This window comes from Rattus norvegicus, chromosome 17, assembly GCF_036323735.1.
Source record: "Rattus norvegicus strain BN/NHsdMcwi chromosome 17, GRCr8, whole genome shotgun sequence".
NCBI classification, from domain to species: Eukaryota; Metazoa; Chordata; class Mammalia; order Rodentia; family Muridae; genus Rattus; species Rattus norvegicus.
In genome coordinates, this window is record NC_086035.1 from 80259759 (window position 1) to 80286226 (window position 26468).

Genomic DNA, 26468 nt, shown 5'->3' on the forward strand with positions numbered 1-26468 from the left:
TGAAGACAACCTTTTAAAGATCTCTCTGTGTCTGTCGTCCATCCATCCGTCTGTTCATCCATCCACCTATCTATCTATCTATCTATCTATCTATCTATCTATCTATCTATCCATCCATCCATCTCTCCATTCATCCATCCATCTATCATCCATCTATCATCTATCTATCTATCCATCCATCTCTCCATTCATCCATCCATCTATCATCTATCTATCTATCTATCTATCTATCTATCCATCCATCTCTCCATTCAGCCATCCATCTATCATCTATCTATCTATCTATCTATCTATCCATCTCTCCATCCATCCATCCATCTATCTATTATCTGTCTGTCTATCTATCTATCTATCTATCTATCTATCTATCTATCCATCTCTCCATCCATCCATCCATCTATTATCTGTCTGTCTATCTATCTATCTATCTATCTATCTATCTATCCACCTCTCCATCCATCATCTATCTGTCTTTCTGTCTATCTATCTATCTATCCATCTCTCCATCCATCCATCCATCTATCTATTATCTGTCTGTCTATCTATCTATCTATCTATCTATCTATCTATCTATCTATCCACCTCTCCATCCATCATCTATCTGTCTTTCTGTCTGTCTGTCTGTCTGTCTATCTATCTATCTATCTATCTATCTATCTAAAGTATCTGTGTGCATACGGAAGTGCCTGTGCATTTATGTGCCTGTAGAGGCCAGATGTTGACATCAACTGTCTTCCTGGACTTCTTATACATTGAGGTAATATGGGACTCATGTCAGCTTCCTCCAGGGATCTCTTGTCTCTGCTTTCTAAACATTGGATGACGTGCAGGTTGCCACACCTACATGCCTGCTGAACCAACTGCCCAGCCTGTTATAAATATTTTTTTTAACTTGCTTGTGCTTTGCCTCGAGTCTGTCCCAGGAGGTCAGGTGTGGTATTTTCTGCTTGCAGTAGGCATCATGGGAATGCTCAGAGCAACTGGACTTTAAAGTACATGTTGTTTGCAGATTGGAGAGGCTCAATCCATACTCGCTGCCTACAATCGTAGCTGTGCTTACCTCGAATTTACATAAATCTAATGGCAGCACTAGAGATGCTATTTTAATTATATGCTTCCAAAATGTAGCCATCCTTTCTTTACATTGAGATTTGCCTCCCGCCCGACTACTGGATTGTCAATTGCAACCATCTGCGAGGCACTCTCTTTCACCCGCCGGGAAAATGGCCATCCATCAAGCGCCAAAGACAGTCTGTGTGCCCTACAGTTCTCTGCGAGTGCATGTTTCAAAGCTGCAATTCCTGGAGTAAGCTGACTAGTTACATTAGCAAATCCTAGGGAAAGGAAGTCCACACCTCATGAAGATGAGAGTTTTAAACATGTGAGTTCTACTCAGACCACATCCCCCAAACACTGAGCACAGTGGAAGATATTGTGAGTTACGAATTCATTTCAAGAGTAGTAGAGATCTTTGTCCCCCCTCAGTTCTGACAATTATCACCATGATCTATAAAGCAATGTGTTTTCTGTTTTTGCTACTTGATGGCCTGTTTAATTCACATCATTAAAGGAGTATGGCACCCACTGACAGCATATTATGAGATTAGCGATCAGGATGTAAGTAATATTAGGTGTTTTAGTTTTTTGTTTTTTATTTATTTATTTATTTATTTATTTATTTATTTATTTATTTGGGCATCCTGGTGACTACTAACGTTTATGCTAATCCTAGAAGTAAAGCTGCACATAAATGATTAAGTCTGAACAATGTTTCCGAAACTCTGAAGTTTGACCATTCTTAGGCTCACATGGTTTAATGAGTGACTGGGCAGTTTCCTGTTTCCCTGTGAGGTTCTTGACCAGAGTTATGCTTGGGCTAAGCTGTCCTTTTGTTATTGAAAGAGCTCAAGCTAAGGTCTGAGCTTCTGGACAGACAGATGAAGGGACTCTCTGTGCCAATACAACTCAAGAGTTAACACTTCTTCCCTATAGATGGATAGCTCCAGTTTGGGAATGTCTTTACTGCTAATCCAGAAGGAGCTCTTCATGGCCCTTTGTGACGGCCAGGGTTAACTGTAAACCTGACAGAAGCTAGATTCACCTGAGACATGGGCCTCTGGGCCTGCAGGGATTATCTTGGTCTTGTATTGATGCGGGAAGGCTCCTTCTTAATTGTAGGTGGTACTATTCACCCTGGGCTAAAAGAGAGGGAGCAGGTGGGCTGACCACTCACGCATGCATGCATCTCTCTCTGACTCCTGAGCGCAGAGGCAGTGTGACCAGCTAGCCTTCTGTTCCTGCTCCGATCTCCCTGCTTGCCATAGTGTCTTCCCTGCTGTGATGAACTGTATTCCTGTAACTATAAACTAAAACAAAGCATCTTCCCTGTACTCTGTACTTACTGCTGTTAGTGCATTTTATTACAGAAAAAAAAAAGTAACTGAGGCATCCTTGTCCCATGAGGTAAAATGACTTCAAATGGCATTCTGCTACACTCATAGATCAGTGGCTTGCTTGGCCATCATCAGAAGCTTCCTCCTGATGGAGACACACACAGAGACCCCCAGCAAGACAATGTGCAGAGAGTGAGACACCTTGGAACACTCGCTCCTGAATGGGATGTTTCTTCCCATCAATTCCCTCTCCCTCACGACTCAGGGAGCTCTGCAAAAGAGGGGGCGGAGTTAAAAGACACAGAAGGAATGGAGGACACCAAGGAGACGGACACAGCAGGGTCGACACACATGCTAGCTCACAGACTGTGGCCAGCGTGCACAGCCCTGCATGGGCCTTTGCCAGGTGGAATCCCAGTGCTGAGAGAGGAAGTGGACACAAGCCCCCACCCCTAACCCAGAAGCGATCTCCAATAGATAACCACTTTTAAATAAAAGCATGTTTTTTTTTCCCAGTGGAGCCTCACTGGGTATAGAAGCCACTCCTACGGTCAGATCCCAAGCCCAGCAGTAGATGTAACACAAAGTAGCTCAATGGGATTTTGAGGTTTGTCTTACAATGCTTTGTCAGGCTTCTGCTTGCTCCTCTTAAAAGTCCTTTGTGTGTATATTATGGTTTCTGGGTTTGTGTTTTTATGGGTTTTCTGCATGCCCAAATGTATACAGGTCCCTGCTGCTGTGTATGTGTTTTCTTGAGCTTTTCCTTTGGCTCCTCTGTTTACTTGTTTGATTTCTTAACCTAACTTATCATTGTTTGGTCTTTTTTTTTTTTTTTTTTTTTTCTGGAGCTGGGGACCGAACCCAGGGCCTTGCGCTCGCTAGTCAAGCGCTCTACCACTGAGCTAAATCCCCAACCCCTAACTTATCATTTTAAAATGGCTGTTTGTATCCTAATGAAAGAAAAAGAGAAAAGGGTGTGGACATTGGTGTGTAGGGAAGAGAAGAGGAACTGGGAGGAGGTGGGGGACCATAATCAAAATATATTATATATAAAATTTATTTTCAGAAAAAAGAAAGAAAAGGAAGAAAGAAAAAAGGAAGAAAGAAAGAAGGAAAGAAGGAAAGAAAGAGGAAGTCCTACTCCAAACCATGAGTTAACAGAGAATGAATGGAGAAGGATCTCAATCAGAAAGTCACTTGGAACTTTATTTTTTTTAATTTCCATGCTGGGTTCTCTGAAAATAAATTACTATAGGGCTGGTGGTATTGATTTTAAAGAAAAACCTAAATAACCACTAAATTAAGCCTTGATTTATATATTTATTTTTTCCATTAAAAGCTTAAATGTTTTAGGTAACATATCAATAAATATCCCACTGTTAACAGTTTAACACTCTGTGTGGAAGGAGAATGCTGGGCTCTTTCCGTCGCTTGCTGTTTGCCCCTGAGGATGGTTTACCAACCCTTGGAACATTTCAGATCTCGGGATACATTTTACATTTCCTATTTCACTTACCCAAGTAAAAATTAAAGTTATGCTATCATGTTCTTCCTCATAAATTACTTCTATATATCGATGCAGTAATGAGTAATTCATTCATCTAGTAGTTGAATAGTACCGTATACATAATATTTCACTTTATCAATGCGTGCGTTTAGGGAATCTAAACATGTAAGAAGAAAAGGAACAGACACAACCAAAGGAGCTAGGTTATTTAAATAAATAGGTTGTCCAAATATTAAGTGGAGAACAGACAAATCGATTTTAAAATGTCGCTTAGTAAGAGAAGATGTTTCTTGCCAGGTATTACTACCTGGCACTGTCACTCTTACCCCTGAGGACTGAGTGTCCGTGACTGTGGTTATTGAGCAGGGTAACCATTGGCAGCCATTGCAAAATGGTACCATAATAGCATAAGTTACAAAGGTTAGGCCTGAGGTCCTATGAAGTACTTACTAGTAAATGGCATATGAATAAAACCTCAAAAATGTAACATAGGATATACTACCTTGGGCTGAAAAGATGGCTCAGCAGTTAAGAGCACTGGATGCTCTCCCAGACGCTCTGAGTTCAGTTCCCAGCACCCATGGGTCAGTTTACGACCGTCTGTAACTCCAGTTCCAGGGATCAGTCACCCACTTCTAGCCTTCACAGGTACACATGTAAGGTGCACAGACATACATGCAGGTAAAACTCTCAAACATAAATTAATCAAATAACAATTAAAGACGAAATAGATACCTCATAAATATGTTCAACCAGAGGACCGACTTCCTCCTCTTTGTGGGGCTCCTCTGCTGGCTCCCAGTTGTGGATGGGCAGAACAATTTGGGGAGGGTGGGACACTCTGAAATATGGAATATTAGGTTAATTAGTGATGAGGGCCCGCTAAGGATGTCTTTGCTGCATATTACTATATAGTTACACTGGTGTCAGAGGAAGCAAGCGGCAGTTATCTGAAGACATACACAGTACGTGGTAAGATACTGACAATGAGGCTGGGTGAAACGATGATTCAGTAGTGGAGACTCAGAAGCACTGTCCATTTTTGGTTACTGGTCGATTTCACAGCCACTGTTTTACAGTCTTGCATATTTTGGACACTAGGGGGCAGAGTAGAGAGTATTCTTGAACAGACACGAACAATGGAATACACATACACCTATGTACATTCATAAAGCCTGCTACTTATTCTTTGCAAACATGTGTATGCACGTCTGTGTTGCTCGTTGGTGTATAAATACATCTAGGATCCTGTGAGTTCTATTCAATATCCGGTTGGGGAGGAATAGTTTCTGCTTAAAGCTGTCTGCATCGAGCAACGTCTACACCACTCTGAATGTGTTCCTTCTTTCTAGATTCCTTTGCTTCCAACATGTTACTGCAGGGAGCAGAGCCAGACTCGGAGCTGGACAGGGTCAAGCATGACCGAGGCACAGAGTTATTTATAGAAAGCCCAAGGGGCAAGAGAGGTGGCGCTAAGTGCTGCCATCACCGAAGTACGGAGTTGACATTGGCAGTGAGCACACAGACATACTTTAGTTTGTGGCACCACGTGTGCACGTGTGTGTGTGGCATGTGCATGTGCGCACACGTTCTCATAGCTACTCCTCTCCCCTGGAGGAAGTGGAGGCCAGAGCTTGACGCTGAGATGTGCTCTTCAGTCGCTCTGCGCCTTAGATTTGAGACAGGACAGCTCACCGAACTCTCATTCACCGCATTGGTTGCACTGGGCTGGCCCTGCAGCGAGCCGCTGGAGTCCCCGTCTCTGCCGTTCTGTGCCGGGGTTACAGGGGCTTGCACAGCCACACACAGCTTTTGCCATGGGTTGTGAGGATCCAAGCGTGGGTCCTCATTCTTGCTGAGCATTTACTCCGAGCCGTCCCCAACCCCCACAGTAGAACACTAAAAGTTTCCCTACGGCGTTCTAGAGGTTTATTATCCTAAAGGAACCCCTCAATATTTCGCTAAGATTAATTTCAACAGAATGTATCCTTCTGTGGGTCTAAAAGGCTGCGGTAGGGATGTTCAGTAACCGCTACAGCTTGTAGCAGCCCCGTTTCCCCCTTTCCACACTGTTCCTTCTATTAAGGGTTCGTTTGTCTTCATTGTTAAATACTCTTCTACGTATGGGTTGTTTACTGTTGACTCATTGGAAAGCATTTGGGTTGTTTACAGTTTGGGGTTATTACAAATGAATTTCTATAAACATTTATATACAAGTTTCTGTGTAAACTTAAGTTTTCATTCTCTGGGAAGAAAAAAAATTTTTTTTGAGATAAAGTAAAAGAGTTTCGATAAGTTGAGGTGTGTTTGCTGTCAGGAACTCCAAAACTAAAGATTTGGTTATATGATGTGAGCTCCGTTTTTTTTTTTTTTAAATAAGAGGCCTTGTTTTTAATTTCTATTAATCCCACATAGCAAAGAGCGCCATTTATTGTTTTAAGTAATGTTGATTTTGCTAGCTACATAGGCCTTGGTTATTCGTGATCTTTTTCTCTTTTTAAATTCTTTTTCTTTGTGTGTGTGTGTGTGTGTGTGTGTGTGTGTGTGTGTGTGTGTGTGTGTTAGTTTGAATAAAAATGGCCCTCATAGGTTCATAGGGAGAAACCCTATTAGGAGGCATGGCTTCAATGGGGTAGGTGTGGCTTTGCTGGTGGCCTTGTTGGAGGAAGTGTGTCACCGGGGGTGGACTTCGAGGTTTCAGATGCTCAAGCCAGGCCCAGTGTCATTCTCTCTGCCTGCTGCCTGACAGTCCGGATGTAGAATTCTCAGCTATTTCTCCAGCACCGTGTCTGCCTGGATGCTGCCATGCTTCTTCCAACTGTGATGATGATGAACTCAACCTCTAGACTGCAAGTCGGTTCCAATCAGATGTTTCCCTTTATAATAGTCATTGTGGTCATGGTGTCTATAGTAATAGAAACCTTAAGAGTGTGTGTGTGTGTGTGTGTGTGTGTGTGTGTGTGTGTTTACCATGGCATCTTCTGTGAGTCAGCACTTTCTTTCTACCATATTTGGTTTTGGTTCTGAGTCTAATACTTGGGTTCTCAGACTTGGCAGGAAGAACATTACTTGGCGAGCTGTCTTGTGAGCTGCTTCGTCTCTTAATACAGCCTATTCTACTGGATTATTTTTTTAAAGGTTGGGTATTTCAGTAATTCTTCATGAACTCAATATATGTGGTATTTCCACTGATGGCTATGTTTACCTAATGCAGATCTGGGTTAAACCAATTCCTTATCCTAATGAATCGTGTACCAATTGGCTCAAAGACAATGTTGATGCGTGTAATACTGACTCCAACGGAACACTTCTAAGTACTTTTCCTACTCAAGAAACTCTGCTTAAGATTATTTTTAAACTATAAAAACAACAAGAAATAAAAATGGGCTTAACATAGTGCATGATCAAGTAGCTAAGAATAAACGCCATTGGCCAAAAGAAAGTTGGGTTTTCCTAAAGGCCGGACCCAGAAGGTCTTCAACACAGCAATTATTTGTTCCTTGAAGAATTAAACATTGGAACCAAAATTTTAAAAGAATAACCAGAGGAAAGAAGTTTACTACGTGATATGGCCAGAAAGAACTTTTAAACTGTCAGAGGATAAACTGTGGTCAAGTATTGGACATTAACGTAGCAACCAAAAACAACTGCATCCACAGGACAAACCCAGTTTTAATTGGTTGTTTGGATTGTCGGCAACAATGAAGAAATTTCCCCATTCACTGCAGCCGATGGCAGAAATACATGTGGAAACATCACTCCCATAAAATGAATGTGAGAGAAAGAAGGCAGTCGCCATCAGCCCCTTCAACTGCCTTGAATCACTTATACATTATTGAATACAAAAAACCTTTCCCCTGATTCATATTCACTTACAGAACAATTTAAATTTAGAATTACAACACAGCTCATATGTGTGTGTTGTGCGTGGTGTTGTCATTTGTTATTATTATATTACTATTAATTATTATTGGTTTTATGAGACAAGGCCCTGGCTGTCCTGGAGTACGCTCAGCAGATCAGACTGCTCATGCACTCAGAGATCCATCTGCCCTGCCTTCTGCGTGCTGGAATTAAAGAATGTATTACTATGCTCGGCTTGGTTCCTATAATTTCTTGTTAGCAAAACTAAAATAAACTACAGGGCATTGTCGGCACAGATCTGTAGTGCCAGCTTTGCACAGACTTGTAACTTGCTAATCAAGAGAGTGAGGTGTCAGGATTGGAAGTCCAAAAGCTGCAGAGTGAGTTTGATACTGGTTATAGAGTGAGGTCAAGGCCCACCTGGGAAACTTCGCTGTATGGCAGAGCATTACTTAGCAAGCCTGAGGTCCTAGGTTCAATCCCTAGCCCCGAGAAAAACCAATTCAAGCACATCAAACCCAGCTCAGCTAAAGAAACACACAGCTGTAAGATAAGCAGTGGTGTGAGATGAGAGGCATGAATGCTAGATGCTGACAATACAGAGAGGAAGACAGTGAAGACTAACGCCATATTCCCTTCCCTGAGCTCTTAAAGCAGCTTGGAATGAAGTTAAAACTCAAAAATAACTAAGTTCACATCCCTGGACTGCAAATGAGTCACTTCCCTTGAGTGAGATAAATATAAAGAAAAATCACAACGAAACCCAACATAGCAACAGTTTAGTGTGTGTGTGAGTGTGTGTGTGTGTGTGCGTGTGTGTGCGCGTGTGTGTGCGTGTGTGTGTGCGCGTGCGTGTGTGCGTGTGTGTGCGCGTGCGTGTGTGCGTGTGTGTGCGCGTGCGTGTGTGCGTGTGTGTGTGCGTGTGTGTGCGTGTGTGTGTGCGTGTGTGTGCGTGTGTGTGTGTGTGCGTGTGTGCGTGTGTTCCTGTGTGTGCACATGTGGACCCCAGTGAGAATGTCAATGTTTTCCTCCAGTGTAGTTTTTGAGACATGACTCTGAGTGACATCAGAGTTTGCCTATTGTAAAAGACTGTCTGCCCACTAGCCCCAGTGACCCTCCTGCTCCTACCTCCACAGTGCTAAGATTACAGTGATAGACGGGCGCCATATTTGATTTCTAGAGTAGGAGCTAGGGATTGGATTTTAGGTCATCATGCTCACCCTACAAACACTTTAGTGACTGAGCCATCTCCCTAGCCCTTAATAAGTCATTAGTAAAGAAAAATATATGGAAAAAAATCACCAGAGATAGAGGTTCTAGATAGAACTAGGAAAGAGAGAGAGAGAGGGAGTGAGAGAAAACCGAACACACAAGAAAGAAACAGGGAGGGAAATGTGGACAAGTGCTGGTAGAGCAGCCACCCTCCTCTTCGTTCCTCAGAATGAGGTGGCAATGGAAGAGGATGGCTTTGGCCCTAAGAGGCACAGCAGCAAGAAGTCAGAGGCTGAGCATAAGTCTTAATCAAGAGAGGGGCATGAGAGCCACCCAAGCTCCCCTGAAATTAGGACTTGCTGGTGGGGCAGAGGAATCCAAGAGGGAGCCAAGAACAAGAAACCTAAGCTAGAGAACTTGCCATCAGCAGGAGGGAGGAAGGGAAGATAGGGGATGACAGTCAGGTACACGTCAGCAGCACATTGCACCTTCTGAAGGCCAGGGCTGGAGAAGTAGAATTAAGGGTCTGGATGAATCCTGTTGGGATGAAAAATGCATGTGCAGGTGCTGAGGCTAGAGAGATGCTCGGTAGTTAGGAACACTTGGGGGGAGGGATGGTTCTAATATGTTTAATGAATCTAGTAACCTAAGACTTAAGAAAGAAAAAAGATACTCTAAGGAAACTATAGACTAATACTTCTCATGAGCATAAGTGTGAAAGTCACCAGCACATTCTTACCAAGTTCAACCATAGAGTATCTCCAGAAATCAAATTTAGTTTAAACTTTCAAAACAAAAACAAATCAGTTTACAGTTTTCATGGATCTGTGGAGAGGCAGACATAACCTTGTAATCATCTTCATAAGCATAGAGAAGCGTCTGATAGAGCTCAACACATATTCATTCATCCCAGCAGTTCTCAAGCAAAATGAAGACAAACAAAATTTAAAAGGGAACAGACAGAACTTGAGAGAAAACAGTTATGAAAACCATAAAGGCAACATCAGACTAAACGTGAAAGATTGCATGATGTCCTTGATCTGTGTCTATTCAGTCTTGAACTAGTGAGCGTAGTCTTTGCTATAAGAGAAGAAGACATGGACATTCAACTTTGTCCAAGAAGAAGTCCTCATTTTCTGCAGGATAATTTTGAAGATATAATTTTATTGATGCCCAAAGCGACAAGGTTTGTCTGAGCCTTTGTGACACACTAGAAATTCCAATAAGACGTCTTCCTGTGAGTTGTCCAAGCCAGAAAGATCAACGGTATGATTAGATGGTAGTATTGGTCATGTCATTGTAGTTAACTTGGAGATGAAAATCACTTAGGTGGGCAGGCAATCAACCATTAATCAATTAATCAATTACTGCTCCTCTATGAAGGACCAATGAAACTGTCCCTGAGGCTTGGGGCATGGCTTGTGGTACTCTGCACATTGTTATCCATCAATACTGGGAAGTAATAGGACCTACTCTCCAGACCAGGACAAGGAGAAGCCAGTGTTTGGCTTTTGTCCGGTTTCTTTCTTCTTGCCTTTTTACTTTGAGGACCTTAATCTGAAATGGCTGTGAGCAATTACAGATCTCAATGAGATCTGTAAGCAGCTGGTGTGAGAAATGATGGCTCTTGTTCTAGCTTGGTCCCTGTCCCTGTAATAAAATCTTTCAACCAAAAATACCTTTGGGAAGGAATGGGTTTATTTCGGCCTACAGTTTTAGGTAACAATGTATCACCGAGAGAACTCAGGATAGGAACTCCAGCAGAAACTGAAGCAGAAACCACAGAGGGATGGTATTACTGGCTAGTTCACAGGGCTCTGCTCAGTCCACCGGTCCAGAGATGGTGCTGACTGACATCTAGGGCCACCTAGGGAGGCTGGGTCCTCCCACATCAGTCATCAGTTAACCATTCCAGACATGGCCACAGGCTAATCTTATTGTGGCAATTCTTCAGGAAAGGGAGCCTCTTCCCAGGTGGCGAGGTTGTGTCAATTTGACAAAACAAAAAACAGAACAATAAAAAAAAAAAAACCCTCAACCAACCAACCAACCAACCAACCAACCAAAAACCCTAGGACACTGTTCTGTTTTGGAATCCTTAACTTTTTAGATGGCTAAATTTATGCATATACAGTTTGGAGAGTAAGGGGGAAAACTATTTTTGTTCATAGGCAACACACACACACACACACACACACACACACACACGTCACTATGACTTACATGCTTGCCAAAACATGGGGATATACTCATTCATTTTAAACATTAATCTGCATGGGATATGGCAGACTAGACCCTCACATTTGAATAAATGATTTGTTTAAAAGTCCCAAAGTATTCCAAAGTAATGGAAGGGGCAAGGAGACAGGCTTGTCCACAAACAGGTCAAGAAGACATGGATATTCGTGAGGGAAACGCATCTCGGGCCTTACCTCACGGCAGCCACAGAAGCTGACGTAAAAGAAACCACAGGACCTAAACATGAAACCTAATGTGGGAGAGCAAAAGGGACGAAACTCGCTCTGCCATTAGAGAGACAAATGTCACTCAGACAAGGCAAAAAGAACACAAACCGTTAAAAAAATGTGTTACTAGGTTTTCATTCTTCAAACAATGTTGTGAAGAAAACATAGAGCCCCATGCCTCACACTTCCGGAAACTATTTCAAGTCCAGGTAAGGAATTTTGTGATTTTCTACCAGAACATGTAGGGGAATTTTATAACTCAGTATCAAGACAAACAATTCCTTAATGAATGGATGAAAGACTAAAATAGATAGTTCATGAAAAAAGACAAGACTGGTGGTCAGTTTCCAGGAAGAGAGGCAATATAACCAGTCATTAAGCCACACTTAATATATGAGAGAGAGAGAGAGAGAGAGAGAGAGAGAGAGAGAGAGAGAGAGAGAGAGAGAGAACGCTGTCAGGGATGGGACATATGAGACTCTTGCATTGCTAATGGGAACACAGGAATGGTTAGGCCCAGCCCTCTAGTCCTTCTGTAAGACACTCGGGCAAGTTCTTATAAGTGAGGAGTTACCATATAACTCAGTAGCTTCATGTAGGAAAACAAATGTACCCAAAAAGATTGGCATGTGAATACCCATAGCAACTTTTTTTTCTTATTGGTACAAAATGGAGACAACCTATATGGTCACCAAATGGTAGATGAATCACTCACTGGGTGACCGTACAATGAAATACTTCTCAGCTGTAGCAGGAAACAGACTACTGATATAAATGCAAGAGCATGGCTTTTTCTCGTGTTCCTTATGCTAATTAGAAGAAGCAGTCCTCATTCTGAATGAGTTCCCTTTGTGACATTCCGGGAAAGGGAAAAATAACATAACAGAAAATAGACCAAGACGCCAGAGTATGGCGTAAGGGCAGACTACAAAGGAGCCCGAATAAATCATTATTTCCAATGGTCTCACAGTATTCTAAACTTACACACTGGGCTCTCCAAAGCGTGAATTCTACAGCACGTAATTTATATCTCAAACCTGACTTTCAAAACAACACGGACACCCAGTAAACTATGAAAAGATCTGTACACATCTGACTGATAACCTAATGTCTACATTCATAGTTATAAATGAAGCAGCGAGTAGGTCAAAGTACCTAATGATCTGACTTTTGTCCCACGTGCTGGAGAGAACTGAGTTTTAAAATTGTAATCAGCGCTCTGTAGCACCCCACAGAAGGTAAGTATTAAAAATTCCATGTTAGTAAGAAAAGTCAATTGTTTGAATTGTTTCATATATATATATATATATATATATATATATACACACACATATACACACACACACATATATACATATATATACATATATACATACATATATATATATATATATATATATGAAATTTCCTTTGATGGAAGAATAAAGTCAAAAATATAAAAAGTGCCTCAATTTCACTTACCAATTAGGAAACAATAAGTTAAGTCTTCAGTTACACACTTCCACTCATCCCAGCCAGCAGCCTTAGAATTTAAAACTGGACCACTCTAAGAACTAGTTATAACATAGCACAGTGTAAATTTCCACTCAGTTCTGGAGTGGGATTTGGTAAAAATACTAATAGTATGCATGATCGACCCCAAAAACTCTACCAGAGAACTTCTACAGCTGATAAAGATTTTGGGTTTTTTTTTTTTTTTTGGAAAAATAATTGGGTGTCAGTCACTAAAGTAAGTAGACACACACACACTTCCTCTGTCTGACCTGGAAATCACACTTCTTCACATACGCCTTGCTATAATCCTTGCACATTGTACTAGAAGAGGTGCATGAAAAAGTTCTTAAAATTGGAAGTGGCACAAACTCCGAATGTTCACAGAATTGGATGGATCATGGCAGACTCTTTGAACATACCACTCCTGTGTCAGTAAGAGGGAAAACTATAAGCATGGCTGCTGAAGGTGGGCAAACCTCAAAAGTATCTGTGTGGATCAAAAGCCACAGGAATATTTACCGATAAGGTCACAGAACAAGGTACAAAAGATCACCCACAGGAGGGGTATGATCACCATTTCTAGGAGTGAGCTCTGGAGACAGATTGCCTGGGTTTACATTTGAGCTTTCCGTGTTTTCTAGGTGTGTGGCCTTTAACTCCAAGGCCACAACCCCCTGACTTGAGCATTGAGGGTGCCAGCACAGCGTGGCTTCTGCATGCTGAGATCTACAATTACACCCTGAAGGAGTGAGTGCCAGTCCAGACCTGTGGGAAGGAAGACAGGCAGGACTCTGGAGCCCAAGGATACTTTGGTTTAAAATACTACTTGACGCTTTTAGCTAAGTGATTGATCTGAAGAAAGCAGAATTACAATAACAAAACCAATAAAACATGCATTTGTATACAATGACAACGTATCGAGTCCAATTTCCTTCTTTGGCAGGCGAGGTTTCCCAGCTGAGAGTTATTCAGACTTCTCTTGACCTTCCTCCTCTCTTCCCTTATCGGCCCCTTCTTCACGGCATAGGATGGATGGAAAGACCAAGATATAGAAAGCAGACCCATGGGCCCTCACATCTATGCTAGCAGCTTATTAAACTCACAGGAACATGGGGTGAAGCTAAATGGTCATACTGTTAAAATAATTATAGGAAAAGTGAGAGGTTTTCTTCCAGACTATCGTATGTATGTATGTATGTATGTATGTATGTATGTATGTATGTCTATGTATCTATGTGTCTATCCCTGTATCTATGTATATAGGTATGTATCTATGTATCTAAGTATATATGTATGTATTTATGTATCTATCTATCTATCTATTATCTATCTATCTATCTATCTATCATCTATCTATCTTCTCATTAGTATATTTCTAGTTTGGTTACTAAAATCTTGGTCTGGATAATTAAATGACCTCTTGATATCCTTAGATTTAATACAAGGTTTATTTAGCTTGATGATGGGCTCATTAGTAAAGGGTGAAAAGCAGTCACTTCACTAAACATGAATCTTTGCCTTGTACTTCACCCCGAGTCTTACATACAAACACTGAACCTCACAATGTATCACTTACCCTCTGATTTCCACCTGAGCCACGGCAGTGACGTTGATTTGCACGCTCACGAAATTGCTGTCAGGATTGTCCTTGTTGGAGCTAAAACACAGCGATGACATGATTTCACTATATATTCTCACAACCACGAGAAGCATTCTGTATATCAAGAGCAAAACCACATTTCCAATTGGACAAAACAATGGGATTTATTCTACAGAATCATAAGCATTTGTCCAGGGAGATGAAGAGCTCTTAGGATCTATAGAAACCAATCAACTGTCCCCTGGAAGGGAGGTACTTCATTTGGAAGCACAGCAGAGACAGAAAGAAGCTGACACTTTAGCTAGAGTAAACCAAAGGGCACTGAATTGAGTTTGTGTTCCAACTTCTACCCAAGACAAAATCTTCTGTTTCTTGGCATATCATGCTCAGTGCTCTTCAGATAGGAAACGACAGCACAGCCAACTCCAGATTTTTCATGCTAATAAAATAGAGACCTGGCATTTGTGATTTAGGGCAGCATATAATCAAGAAAACATTTGGGTTTGGCTCTAAAAGTCATCACACCATATGTTGTTTTATCAGAATTTTATCTTTCTTATGGTTTCTTTCATAAGTTAATATTACTTTGAAATGTGTCTTATTGTATATAAGTTAATATTAATATATTAAATAAGTGTTTACAGTCATTATATACTTATGGGCTGTCCATGGAAAGGGAGGGTATTAGAAGCCTAGCTATGGCATGGAAAGGCACAAGAAAGCTGGTATTGCATAAGCACAGTTCAGAGGACGTGGGTGCTTGTGAAATGCATCAAGAGTCTTAAGACAGAGGATGTGGGTTTCATAATTCCTCTTTGAATGTGGCAGAAAAATTTAAGTTTGCTGTTTTCCTCTCAAGCAAACATAATTAATTCATCAATTATGAAATTGAATTTAGTAAAAAGTATACATGCTAAGCACTCGAGGTTGTAAGGAAAATGAAATAGAACTCCCAAGAGGCTCCAGCAGTGCCTCAGCCTTGGACATAGCCACCACCTACACATCACGCCCCATTTGTGCTTTTATTAAGGCCGCCTGGTGATGGAACAGCCACCTTGGGTGGTGGTTGTAATCTGGTTTGTAAGAATAGAAAGCCTGCCCTGTGGTCCTCATGAGGACCACTTAGATTCACTGGACAAGCTCTCAGTGCGAAGATGGTAACAGGGTGGATAGATTCACGTCAATCTTCTAATGCTTTCTCGCTCGGGGTTGGATAAAATTCTGCTTTTCAACCAGGAGGGCCTTTGAAAGTCCTGATCACTTGTATTTACTGATAAGGCAACTTAAAGTCTGAAAACATTAGTAAGAGGTGTAAATGGCCAATCCCAGGCTCATTTACTGCAGGGGACTTACCCCTACTAAGCTTGCAATGGAGTCTACAGAGACTTCCATACCAAAGCTTAAAGCCCAGTTCTGACCATCTAATTTCATTACTACCATATCTTGGGGGAGGGGTGTGATTATTTTTCCCTTTTAAAAGAAAGCATTCAAAAAGTTCAGCTACTGAAAATTGTCTCTGAACTTGGGCTAAACACTGGGCTGTGAGAGACTTTTGATTTTTAATTACATCTATGTATCTTTTGTTTGTATGGGTGTATCTGTGTACATGTGTCACAGCCTGCAGGAGGCGGTCAGGGAACCCCTGTAGGAGCTGGTTCTCTCCTGTAAAACTATGGTAGGTCCTGGGGAATTGAGCAGGACCATCAGGCTTGGCAACAGGTAATGGTCTGTTGAGACGTCTCCTCTGAAATTCAGTAAGAGCAATGTCTGACACAGTGCACTCCTTGATGCTTAATGAGCCTGCTTCCTTCACAGTATAGCAGTGTTTGTATCCTCACAGTGGATGAAGTCTTCTGGTAAGGAAGGCTCTGGCTTGATACATAACTCAGATGCTTCCTGGACTTCTTTCCTGGAAGGAAACTTCCTTCATTAACACCGTAGCGACATGCAAACATGTCATTTAACTTTGGCTGGGAAAGCACCTTTGAGGATGTTTACAAAGGTGCGAGTACACACAGTGTGCGTGTGTGTGTGTGTGTGTGTGTGTGTGTGTGTGTGTGACTGTGTCCTGTTGTTCAGGGTGGAGAGGAAGTCCCCCATAGAAATCCACAGCTTATAGAGACCATTTAATGCCCTTATTTGGCAATGGGAAATATTTTTTGTGTATTAATATATGAAGCCAACTTACTCCTAACTTTAATATGGAGAAACAGGCCTTTGTCATGGAGTGTGTTAACCAATACATGTTAGAGCATAAGCTGTAGAGCATTTGACTTAATTTATTTTTTATTTGAACACATTTAACTTGAATACAAAGCCACCTCTGTGAGTTCTAACCTATTTGTAGTGAGCCAGCCAAGCTTACAGATATACACCTTTCAAGTGCTTTAGTATCTTCCTGTGCAGGTGTCCTCAAATTCTTTTATTTCTCAAATACTTTTGGGAATTTGCTCCATGATGTATGCCCAAGGGTGTTTTTTTTCTTCATTTTCAAAATTTTAAAACCAGTTGCAATTGTCTTGAACAGAAATGGACTTATTAGTCACAGGAGTGACAACACACTTGAGAGCAGAGGTAAGACCAACTCTTCTGCTCCAAGAGACTTGCCTGGTGGCCTCAGGACACACAAAGGCAGAAGTCATCTGGGACAGATCACTGCTCCCACAGCTTTCTGTACCCAAATCCCATGGGGAGATAGCTGGACTTTCAGAAGTGCAGACAATCCTGAAAGCCCAGGGGAGACTGCAACTTCTGCTCACATTCCTGGCCCAAAAGAAACCTGCCTAGTGCCCTCTGGATACAGGAAGCTATGAGCAGTCAGGGGCAGGACCCTTCCAGTTTCTGCCTGTGCCCAGAGCTGAAAGCCAGTTGCCTGGAGCGCTGACACACCTGAGAGCAGAGGTAAGACCAACTTTTCTGCTCCAAGCGACCTGCCTGGAGGCTTTAGGACACACAAACCCAAGAGCAGCTCTCTGTTTCCAGATCCAGCTGAAAGAAAACAGGTCTACAGGAGTGCTGACACACAGGTCTATAGGAAGGTCAAGCCACTGTCAGAGACAGCAGGACAAGCTAACACCAGAGACAACCTGATGGCAAGAAGCAAGCGGAAGAATCTAAGCCACAGAAACGAAGGCTACTTGGCATCATCAGAAGCCAGTTCTCCCACCAAAGCAAATACTAGATATCCCAAAAAGACAGAAAAGCAAGATTCAGATTTAAAAATCACATTCCATGATGATGATAGAGGATTTTAAGAAGGACATAAATAACTCCCTTAAAGAAATACAGGAAAACAAGTAGAAGACTTTAAAGAGGAAACACAAAAATCTCTTATAGAATTACAGGAAAACACAACCAAAGAGGTGAAGGAATTGAACAAAACCATCCAGGATTTAAAAATGGAAATAGAAACAATAAAGAAAGCACAAAGGGAGACAACCCTGGAGATAGAAAACCTAGGAAAGCGATCAGGAGTCATAGACTCAAGCATCACCAACAGAATACAAGAGATAGAAGAGAGACTCTCAGGGGCAGAAGATACCATAGAAAACAGGAGCACAACTGTCAAAGATAATGTAAAACACAAAAAGCTCCTAAATCAAAACATCTGGGAAACCCAGGACACAATGAGAACACCAAACTTAAGGATAATAGATATAAAAGACCGCAAAGACTCCCAACTTATAGGGGCAGTAAATATCTTAAACAAAATTATAGAAGAAAACTTCTCTAACCTAAAGAAAGAAATGTGCATAAACATACAAGAAGCCTACAGAACGCCAAATAGACTGGACCAGAAAAAAGAAATTCCTCCCATCACATAATTAAAAAAATCAACAGATCCTACTACAAAAGCCTATATTCAACAAAACTGGAAAATCTTGATGAAATGGATAATTTTCTAGACAGATATCAGGTACCAAAGTTAAATCAGCATCAGATAAGCCATCTAAATAGTACCGTAACTCCTAAAGAAATAGAGGCTGTTATTAAAAGTCTCCCAACCAAAAAAAAGCCCAGGAGTAGGAGGATTTAGTACAAAATTCTATCAGATCTTCATAGAAAACCTCATATCAATACTATCCAAACTATTCCACAAAATAGAAAAGAAGGAGCACTATCCAATTCCTTCTATGAAGCCACAATTACTCTTATATCTAAACTACTCAAAGACCCAACAAAGAAAGAGAACTTCAGACCAGTTTCCCTTATGAATAACAACACAAAATGTTCAATAAAATTCTTGCAAACTGAATCCAAGAACACATCAAGTAGGCTTCATCCCAGGTATGCAGGGATGGTTCAATATATGAAAATCCATAAACATAATCCACTATGTAAACAAACCCAAAGGAAAAGACCACATTATCATCTCATTAGATGCTGAGAAAGCATTTGACAAAATTCAACACCCCTTCATGTTAAAGTCTAGGAAAGATCAGGAATTCAAGGCCCATACCTAAACATAGTAAAAGCAATATACAGCAAACCAGTAGCCAACATCAAACTAAATAGAGGGAAACTTGAAGCAATCCCACTAAAATCAGGGACTAGACAAGACTGTCCACTCTCTCCCTACTTATTCAATATAGTACCTGAAGTCCTTGCCAGAGCAATCAGACAACAAAAAGAGGTCAAAGGAATACAAATTAGAAAGGAAGATGTCGAAATATCACTACTTTCAGATAATACAGTAACACCAAAAGTTCCACCAGAGAACTACTAAGCCTGATAAACAACTTCAGCAAAGTGGCTGGGTATAAAATTAACTCAAATCAGTAGCCTTCCTCTACTCAAAGGATAAACAGGCTGAGAAAGAAATTAGGGGACATGACACCCATCACAATAGTCACAAATGACATAAAATATCTTGGTGTGACTCTACCCAAGCAAGTGAAAGATCTGTATGACAAGAACTTCACGTCTCTGAAGAAAGAAATTGAAGAAGATCTCAGAGGATGGAAAGACTTCCCATGCTCATGAATTGGTAGGATCAATATAGTAAAAATGGCCATTTTGCCAAAAGCAACTACAGATTTCTCATCAAAATAAATTCCAACTCAATTCTCTATAGAGTTAGAAAGAGCAACTTGCAAATTCATTTGGAATAACAAAAAACCCAGGATAGAGAAAACTATCCTCAACAATAAAACAGCTTCTGGGGGAATCACCATCCCTGATCTCAAGCAGTACTACAGAGCAATAGTGATAAAAACTGTGTGGTACTGGTACAGAGACAGGCAGGTAGATCACTGGAATAGAATTGAAGACCCAGAAATGAACCCACACATCCATGGTCCAAGTGGATCAAGGACATCAAACCAGATGCACTCACACTAACAGAAGAAAAAGTAGGGATGATCCTTGAACACATGGGCACTGGGGGAAATTTCTGGAACAAAACACCAATGGATTATGCTCTAAGATCAAGAATTGACAAATGGGATCTCATAAAACTGCAAAGCTTCTGTAAGATAAAGGACACTGTCATTAGGACAAAATGGCAACCAACAGATTGGGAAAAGATCTTTACCAATTCTACACCAATAGAGGGCTAATATCCAATATATAAAAGAACTCAAGAAGTTAGACTCCAGAGAACCAAATAACCCTATTAAAAATGGGGTACAGAGCTAAGCAAAGTATTCTCAACTGAGGAATATCGAATGGCTGAGAAGTACCTAAAGAAATGTTCAACATCTTTAGTCATCGCAGAAATGCAAATCAAAACAACCCTGAGATCTCACCTCACACCAGTCAGAATGGCTAAGATCAAAAACCCAGGTGACAGCAGATGCTGGCGAGGACGTGGAGAAAGAGGAACACTCCTCCATTGTTGGTGGGATTGCTGGTATAACCACTCTGGAAACCAGTCTGGAGGTTCCTCGGAAAATTGGACATTGCACTACCTGAGGACCCAGCTATAGCTCTCCTAGGCACACACCCAAGAGATGCCCCAACATAGAACTACTACTCAGCTATTACAAACAATGACATCATGAAGTCCATAAGCAGATGGATGGAACTAGAAAATAACATCCTGAGTGAGGTAATGCAATCACAAAACAAACAAAAAACAAAAAGAAAAACAAAAACTCACATGGTATGCACTCACTGAAAAGCGAATATTAGCCCAAATGCTTGAATTACCCAAGATACAATCCACAGACCACATGAAGTTCAAGAAGAAGGACAAACAAAGTGTGCTTTCTTCAGTCCTTCTTAAAAGGTGGAACAAAAATATTCATAGGAGGGAATATGGAGACAAAGTTTGGAGCAGAGACTGAAGGAATAACAATTCAGAGCCTGCCCCATCTGAGGATCCAGCCCATATGTGTGTGTGTGTGTGTGTACATACACACACACAGGCACCAAAACTAGACAATATTGTTGTAGCCAAGAAGTGCATGCTGGCAGGAGCCTGATAAAGCTGTCTCCTGAGAGGCACAGCCAGAGCATGACAAATACAGAGGCAAATGCTAACAGCAAACCACTGAATTGAGAACAGGGTCCCCATTGGAGGAATTAGAGAAAGGAGTGAAGGAGCTGAAGGGGCTTCCAACCCCATAAGAACAACAATAGCAACCAATCAGAGCTCCCAGGGACTAAACCACTACCCAAAAATATACATGGAAAGACCCATGGCTCCACCTGAATATGTAGCAGAGGATGGCCATCTTGGGTACCAATGGGAGGAGAAGCCCTTGGTCCTGCCAAAGCTGGATGCCCTCAGTGTAGGGGAATGTCAGGGTGGGGAGGCAGGAAGGAGGGGGTGGTTGGGGAGAGGGAATACCTTGTAGAAGAAGGGGAGGAGGATGGGATAGGGGGCTTAGAGCCGGGAATCTGGGAAAGGGAATAACATTTGAAATGTAAATAAAAATATCCAATTAAAAAAAAAAAGAAATGGATTTGTTTTTAGAAGAACATGAAGGTTGATCGTTTGGTCATTTCTGATTCCAACAGATTCAATCCTTCATTTATAAATTCATTGTTTAGACTATGGCCTGCCCGGTGGGTTCTGGGGATGTCCACTTAGGACATGATATAGGGCCCCTTGTCCCTTTGGTAAGCAACACTTTGCATCAATTTTCTAAAAACCAAGAGGGAAGCAATGGGTTTGTTTTGTTTCTCAGTCCTGGATGGTCCTCCCAGATGAGAGGCAGGTGTCTGTATAAGAGAAGTGTCTTTCCCCAGGTGATACAGGCCTTATGTCCATGAAGGATCAGTGATGGGGAGAAACAGAAGTTTCAGGCTTCTGTCTAAGGTGACATCAAAGCCTCCACTTTAAGACTTCCTCTCTTTAAGCTTGGTGATACACACTCATGGGATTTTCAAAATGGAAGAATTGGGAACCACGTGAACCTTTGGGGGCAATATATTTTGGTGGATGTGAAGAATTGGTTTAATAATCTTTGGATAGAATGAAGAATTACTACAAGAGAATCAGACCCCATCATTAATATGGGTAAGATTTAAAGTTCTAGGAGTCACCAGAAAACCACTTACATCCAAGAAGGAGCCAATTATGGTGAGAAATGAACATCTGAACCAGCTAGAAGAATTCTTTCCCTAGAAAGTTGGATCAGGGAAAGGAAGTACTAATACCTTTAGATCTAATCAATTACATTCTTATCCTAAGGTTTCTCTAAGCTTAATATGGATGTAGCTTTCATTGATGTAAAAAAGTAATCTGCCACAAAGATTAATTATTATAAAATCTATCACATTCTAATATCCCCTCGTCTTATAAGCCATTAAAGTAAATTACATAGTATTTGAGAGCCAAGTAATAGACACCAAGCTCACAGCTATTCATATGGTTACAGCAAGGCCTCCATATACTAGACAAGATATAAATTATGATGGAAAGTACCATATGACATCTATAAATGTTCTTAAAGCTTTTTAAATGCGTGACTAAAAAACGTAAAAAGGTTCATTAGACTTATGTTTTTCAATGAGCAATGGCTCATATATAAGACAATTACACCATATTATATATATTATATATATATTTTATTTCCTTTCCTTTTAATGAGTCGAGGACCATTAAATTAATTGCACTGAAGTCCCTATCTGGGAAATCCAGGCCTGCACGATTTATTTCTCTGTAGGTCTTTCTGTTCCTGAAATATCTCTGGCTACAAAATAAACAGAATAGTCAACAAAAGTGCAAAATCATAGCCAGATATTTGAACAGGTCACCCAGGGGCAGCTATTTGCATGGCTCTCAAACTGTCCTATGTCACCTTGACCTACCACAGAACAACCACTAAAACTTCCTCAGATTCAGTCCTCTTTGAAAGTTTAAGAAGTTATAAATTTCACTTGAGAGACATATTTTGTTTTTCAGATTTTGCCTCACGGATTAGTTACTGAGTGGCTGCTGAATGCATACGGTAAGAGTGGGTTCAGTGCTTTATTCTATTAGCATCGTATAGTACAGTCCTGTACAGTGCAGCACAGCAGCCTGTGCCTGGAAGGAAGAAAACTGGAGATGAATCAGCAGTACTTGAAGCAGTTCAAGACAAAAAGCTGACTATTTTATACCCTGACCTACATTATTTAATCTCTTTCAAAATGCACAATACCAACAAACAGGCTGAAATAACTGAATGAAGAAGAATGGGGCTGTGACAGTCTAGATTCTCCTTTGAAGGGAAATTTTAACGTACAGGCCCTTGGCCACCATGCATTTCTTCATTTGAGAGGAAGTGATGTCAGCAAAGTAGGCGTGTAGAAGTCTAACCTTCTGATTTGGAGATCGAAGTTAATACTCATGTTTGTTTTCTCAAGACGAGGAACAGCAAATCGGAGGCCCAGAGAAAACTAGAAGGAAAACAAAACAGCACACATGGGACACAAAGGTATTCAAGGAGGACCCCATACACAGGATGACAGTTTCTCCTTAGCAACCTCTATTCCAACCTCCACCACAGCCTTTATCACCTATTCTGGATGTCTGGGAGATAAGAAGTCTGCAGTGAGACCACAGGGCATAGAAGATTCAGTTTAATACATTACCCCTCCACTCCCATGTTTATAACCTATCTTCTGTTTCCTCCCTGATGTAAAAATTCTAACAATACAAGTAATGTAAGTTTTAGAGAGCCACAAAGCCTATGTTTGATAGGAGCTGGTCATAGAGATCACAGCTGTGGCAGCAGTGCAGTAAGCTGGGTGGTTCTTCTCATACAGTGATGCTCTATGAAGAATGAAACGTACAGCCTTCTGTGTGTCATGCATGTTAGTTACGGTTTGGAAAGTCCACACAAGCAAAATTACTATATGTTTGAGAACAATGGGAATGAACTTTAGGGAAATATTCCAGGAAAATATGCTATAGTCAGATTGGGAGAATGGTTGTATGGATTTCTTTATTCTCCTTTATTTTCCAAGGTGTAAAAAGTGCTCTTAGTATATTTGTATCCCAAAAATGGAGTTTTAAATGGAGAAGGGAGCCCATCGGGAATCCGGATGAGGAAACTAACATGTATACAATGATACCATGTGTATACATGATGATGCTACATGCTACCTGGTCATCCAAGGATTGTTCTGAGCCCTGTTTGCCTTATCTCATGAAATCACAGTCTCCAGGTAGGGATGGTTATGTTGACATCCTCCAATCCAATAGCTAACTGAGGATTAGAGAGACCCTGCTCCTGGTACAGAACAAATAAGTGACAGAGCTGGGATTTCAATCCCTGTGGGACAGATTCCAGGAAGAGTCACCACAGCTACTGCACTGTGAGAGTCAAGCCAGCAACAAAGCAATGTTACTGAGAATGAGCAGCAATGACCTACAAGAATTTATTATAAATCCTCCTTCCCATGGTCTTTTCCTGGTGTGTTTAGGCTATGTGCACTAACATCTTGTGAGTGTGTGTGTGTGTGTGTGTGTGTGTGTGTGTGTGTGTGTGTGTGTGTAAATCCCAGAGGTTGATATTGGGCGTCTCTTTCTGTAGTTCTCCACGACCTCTTTATTTCTGTTTTACTTTGACAGGATCTCTAACAGAACGAGCGCCCCAGGGATCTTTCTGTCCGCCTCCCCAGCACTTGGTTTCAGGCTTATCCGAAAGTGCGTGGCTGGAGAGAGCACAGGAGTCTTGATTATAACGCATGTGTAATAGTTTATGCTTCAGTGAGGAATTACTTTTCCAAAAATGTCCATTCTCTGTTAGACCTCTGAATGTGCTCTTCTCTCTTCTTTGGAAGATTTTTTACTTTTGCTTTTTCTACTTGGAAAGTTTCTAGAAACTCCCCCAGGTAAGAAGGGTAATGAATTGTCTGATGCTATGACCTGAGACAGGTTTTTCCTTCCTCATTCTCGGTCTCCATAATTATTAAAATGTTGCTAATATCAAATGTCTTGTGGCTGGGAACAGTGTATTTTCATATTCTCTCACCAGGTACAGTCTCTAAGTTGCAGGCCTATGGTGGTACATCAAGAATGCTGTGATTAAATATTGTATAAGGAATAAGAGTGTGACCTTGTTTATAGGTGCAGTCATGGAAGTCCCTCTGTATCACGTGATGAAGGCTACCTGAAGATGGTCCTGGTTACAGAACAATGCATGCAAGGTGATGACAAAGTGAAATGTGACAAGTTGCTGTCTGTAATAGTCCCAGCAGGGACAGAGCGATGAGAGCTCAGTGTTTGAGAGCCCTTGCTGCTCCTTCTCATCTGGCCTCCATGGGCAGTTCCACAGATGTGGGCATACACTCTCTCATATACACGCATGCAAATAAAATCGAATAAATATTTTTTAAAATCACATATGTGAACTAAAGTGCTTGGACCCACCTGTCTTGCTGACTTTTTTAGAGAAATTTGCAAGTTATGAACCCTATTAGCAGACAGTAACTATTTTATATCACAATGACAGTTACATGTAAGCAACTTTTCCCTTTAAAAATTAGAAGTCGGGGTTGGGGATTTAGCTCAGTGGTAGAGCACTTGCCTAGCAAGCACAAGGCCCTGGGTTCAGTCCCCAGCTCCGGAAAAAAAAATTAGAAGTCAAACTTGTGATTGCTCAGTTGAGAAGACTAAATGAAAATCATCTTTTTTTTTTTTTTTTTTTTTTTTTTTTTTACTTTTGAAAACTTTTTAAAAGACTATTAGGCCCAGGATAAATATTCCTGGCGATTTATTTATTTGTACTTTTTAAAATACCAGGACTGCCTTTCCATCTGTAATTTGTCCCACTCTATGGCCAGAGATTGCTTTTGAGGTACAAAATGAAGACGCGAGTGCACCAACATGTTTAATAACAAAACAGAAAGCAATAAAATGAGGTGCGTCTGAGGGCATTAAAGGGCAAGATAAGAAACCTATTAGGTTTCCTCTCCTAGAGACCCAGAGATAAATGAATCTAAACAATTTACTTCCCTGCCTTCTCCAGATTATTTGCTGGTAAGATGGATTGATGGCCTCTCACATAAACACCTCCACAGCTCAGACTGTTCTGCTATTTCACCCTTCCCTCAGTATAGCACTGTGGGCGGCTTTTAGTCCATCTTTCGTCATAGTTATTGGAGATTGTAGACCATCAGCAGTCTAGATTTAATATTGTCAATACCAAACAATTACAATACGGATGCTGACACAGATACTCTCATGTCGAATCTGGTTTCTTCTTGTCTTTTAGGTAAATATCATTATATCATATCAAGGGGTTGGATTTATTTCCTTGAACAAGAGCAAGATGGGCTGCTGGTTTCTGACTAAGAGGATGCTAATGGGGGGGATGCCAAGCCTATCTTTCATATCTTCTTTGTAAACATCCCATCTGCTGTTCATTAGTTTCACTCAAGTTCTTTCCACAGCATCGCAGACTGCATAGAACATGGACTTTGCGGTCAGGCCTGCTTGGAATCCTGTTTCTGCCTTTCATCATCGATGTGACTTCGGGCAATGTGTTTGACTTTTC

General features: G+C 41.1%; 1 protein-coding gene across 1 annotated transcript in view; it reads right to left on the reverse strand.

Annotated features, from left to right (window-relative positions):
* Itga8 (integrin subunit alpha 8) overlaps positions 1–26468 on the reverse strand; it is a 197495-nt gene that overhangs the window by 46620 nt on the left and 124407 nt on the right. Inside the window, 3 exon segments of the mRNA NM_001173972.1 lie at positions 4636–4741; positions 14512–14592; positions 23285–23364. Coding sequence (NP_001167443.1) covers positions 4636–4741; positions 14512–14592; positions 23285–23364 — 267 coding nt within the window.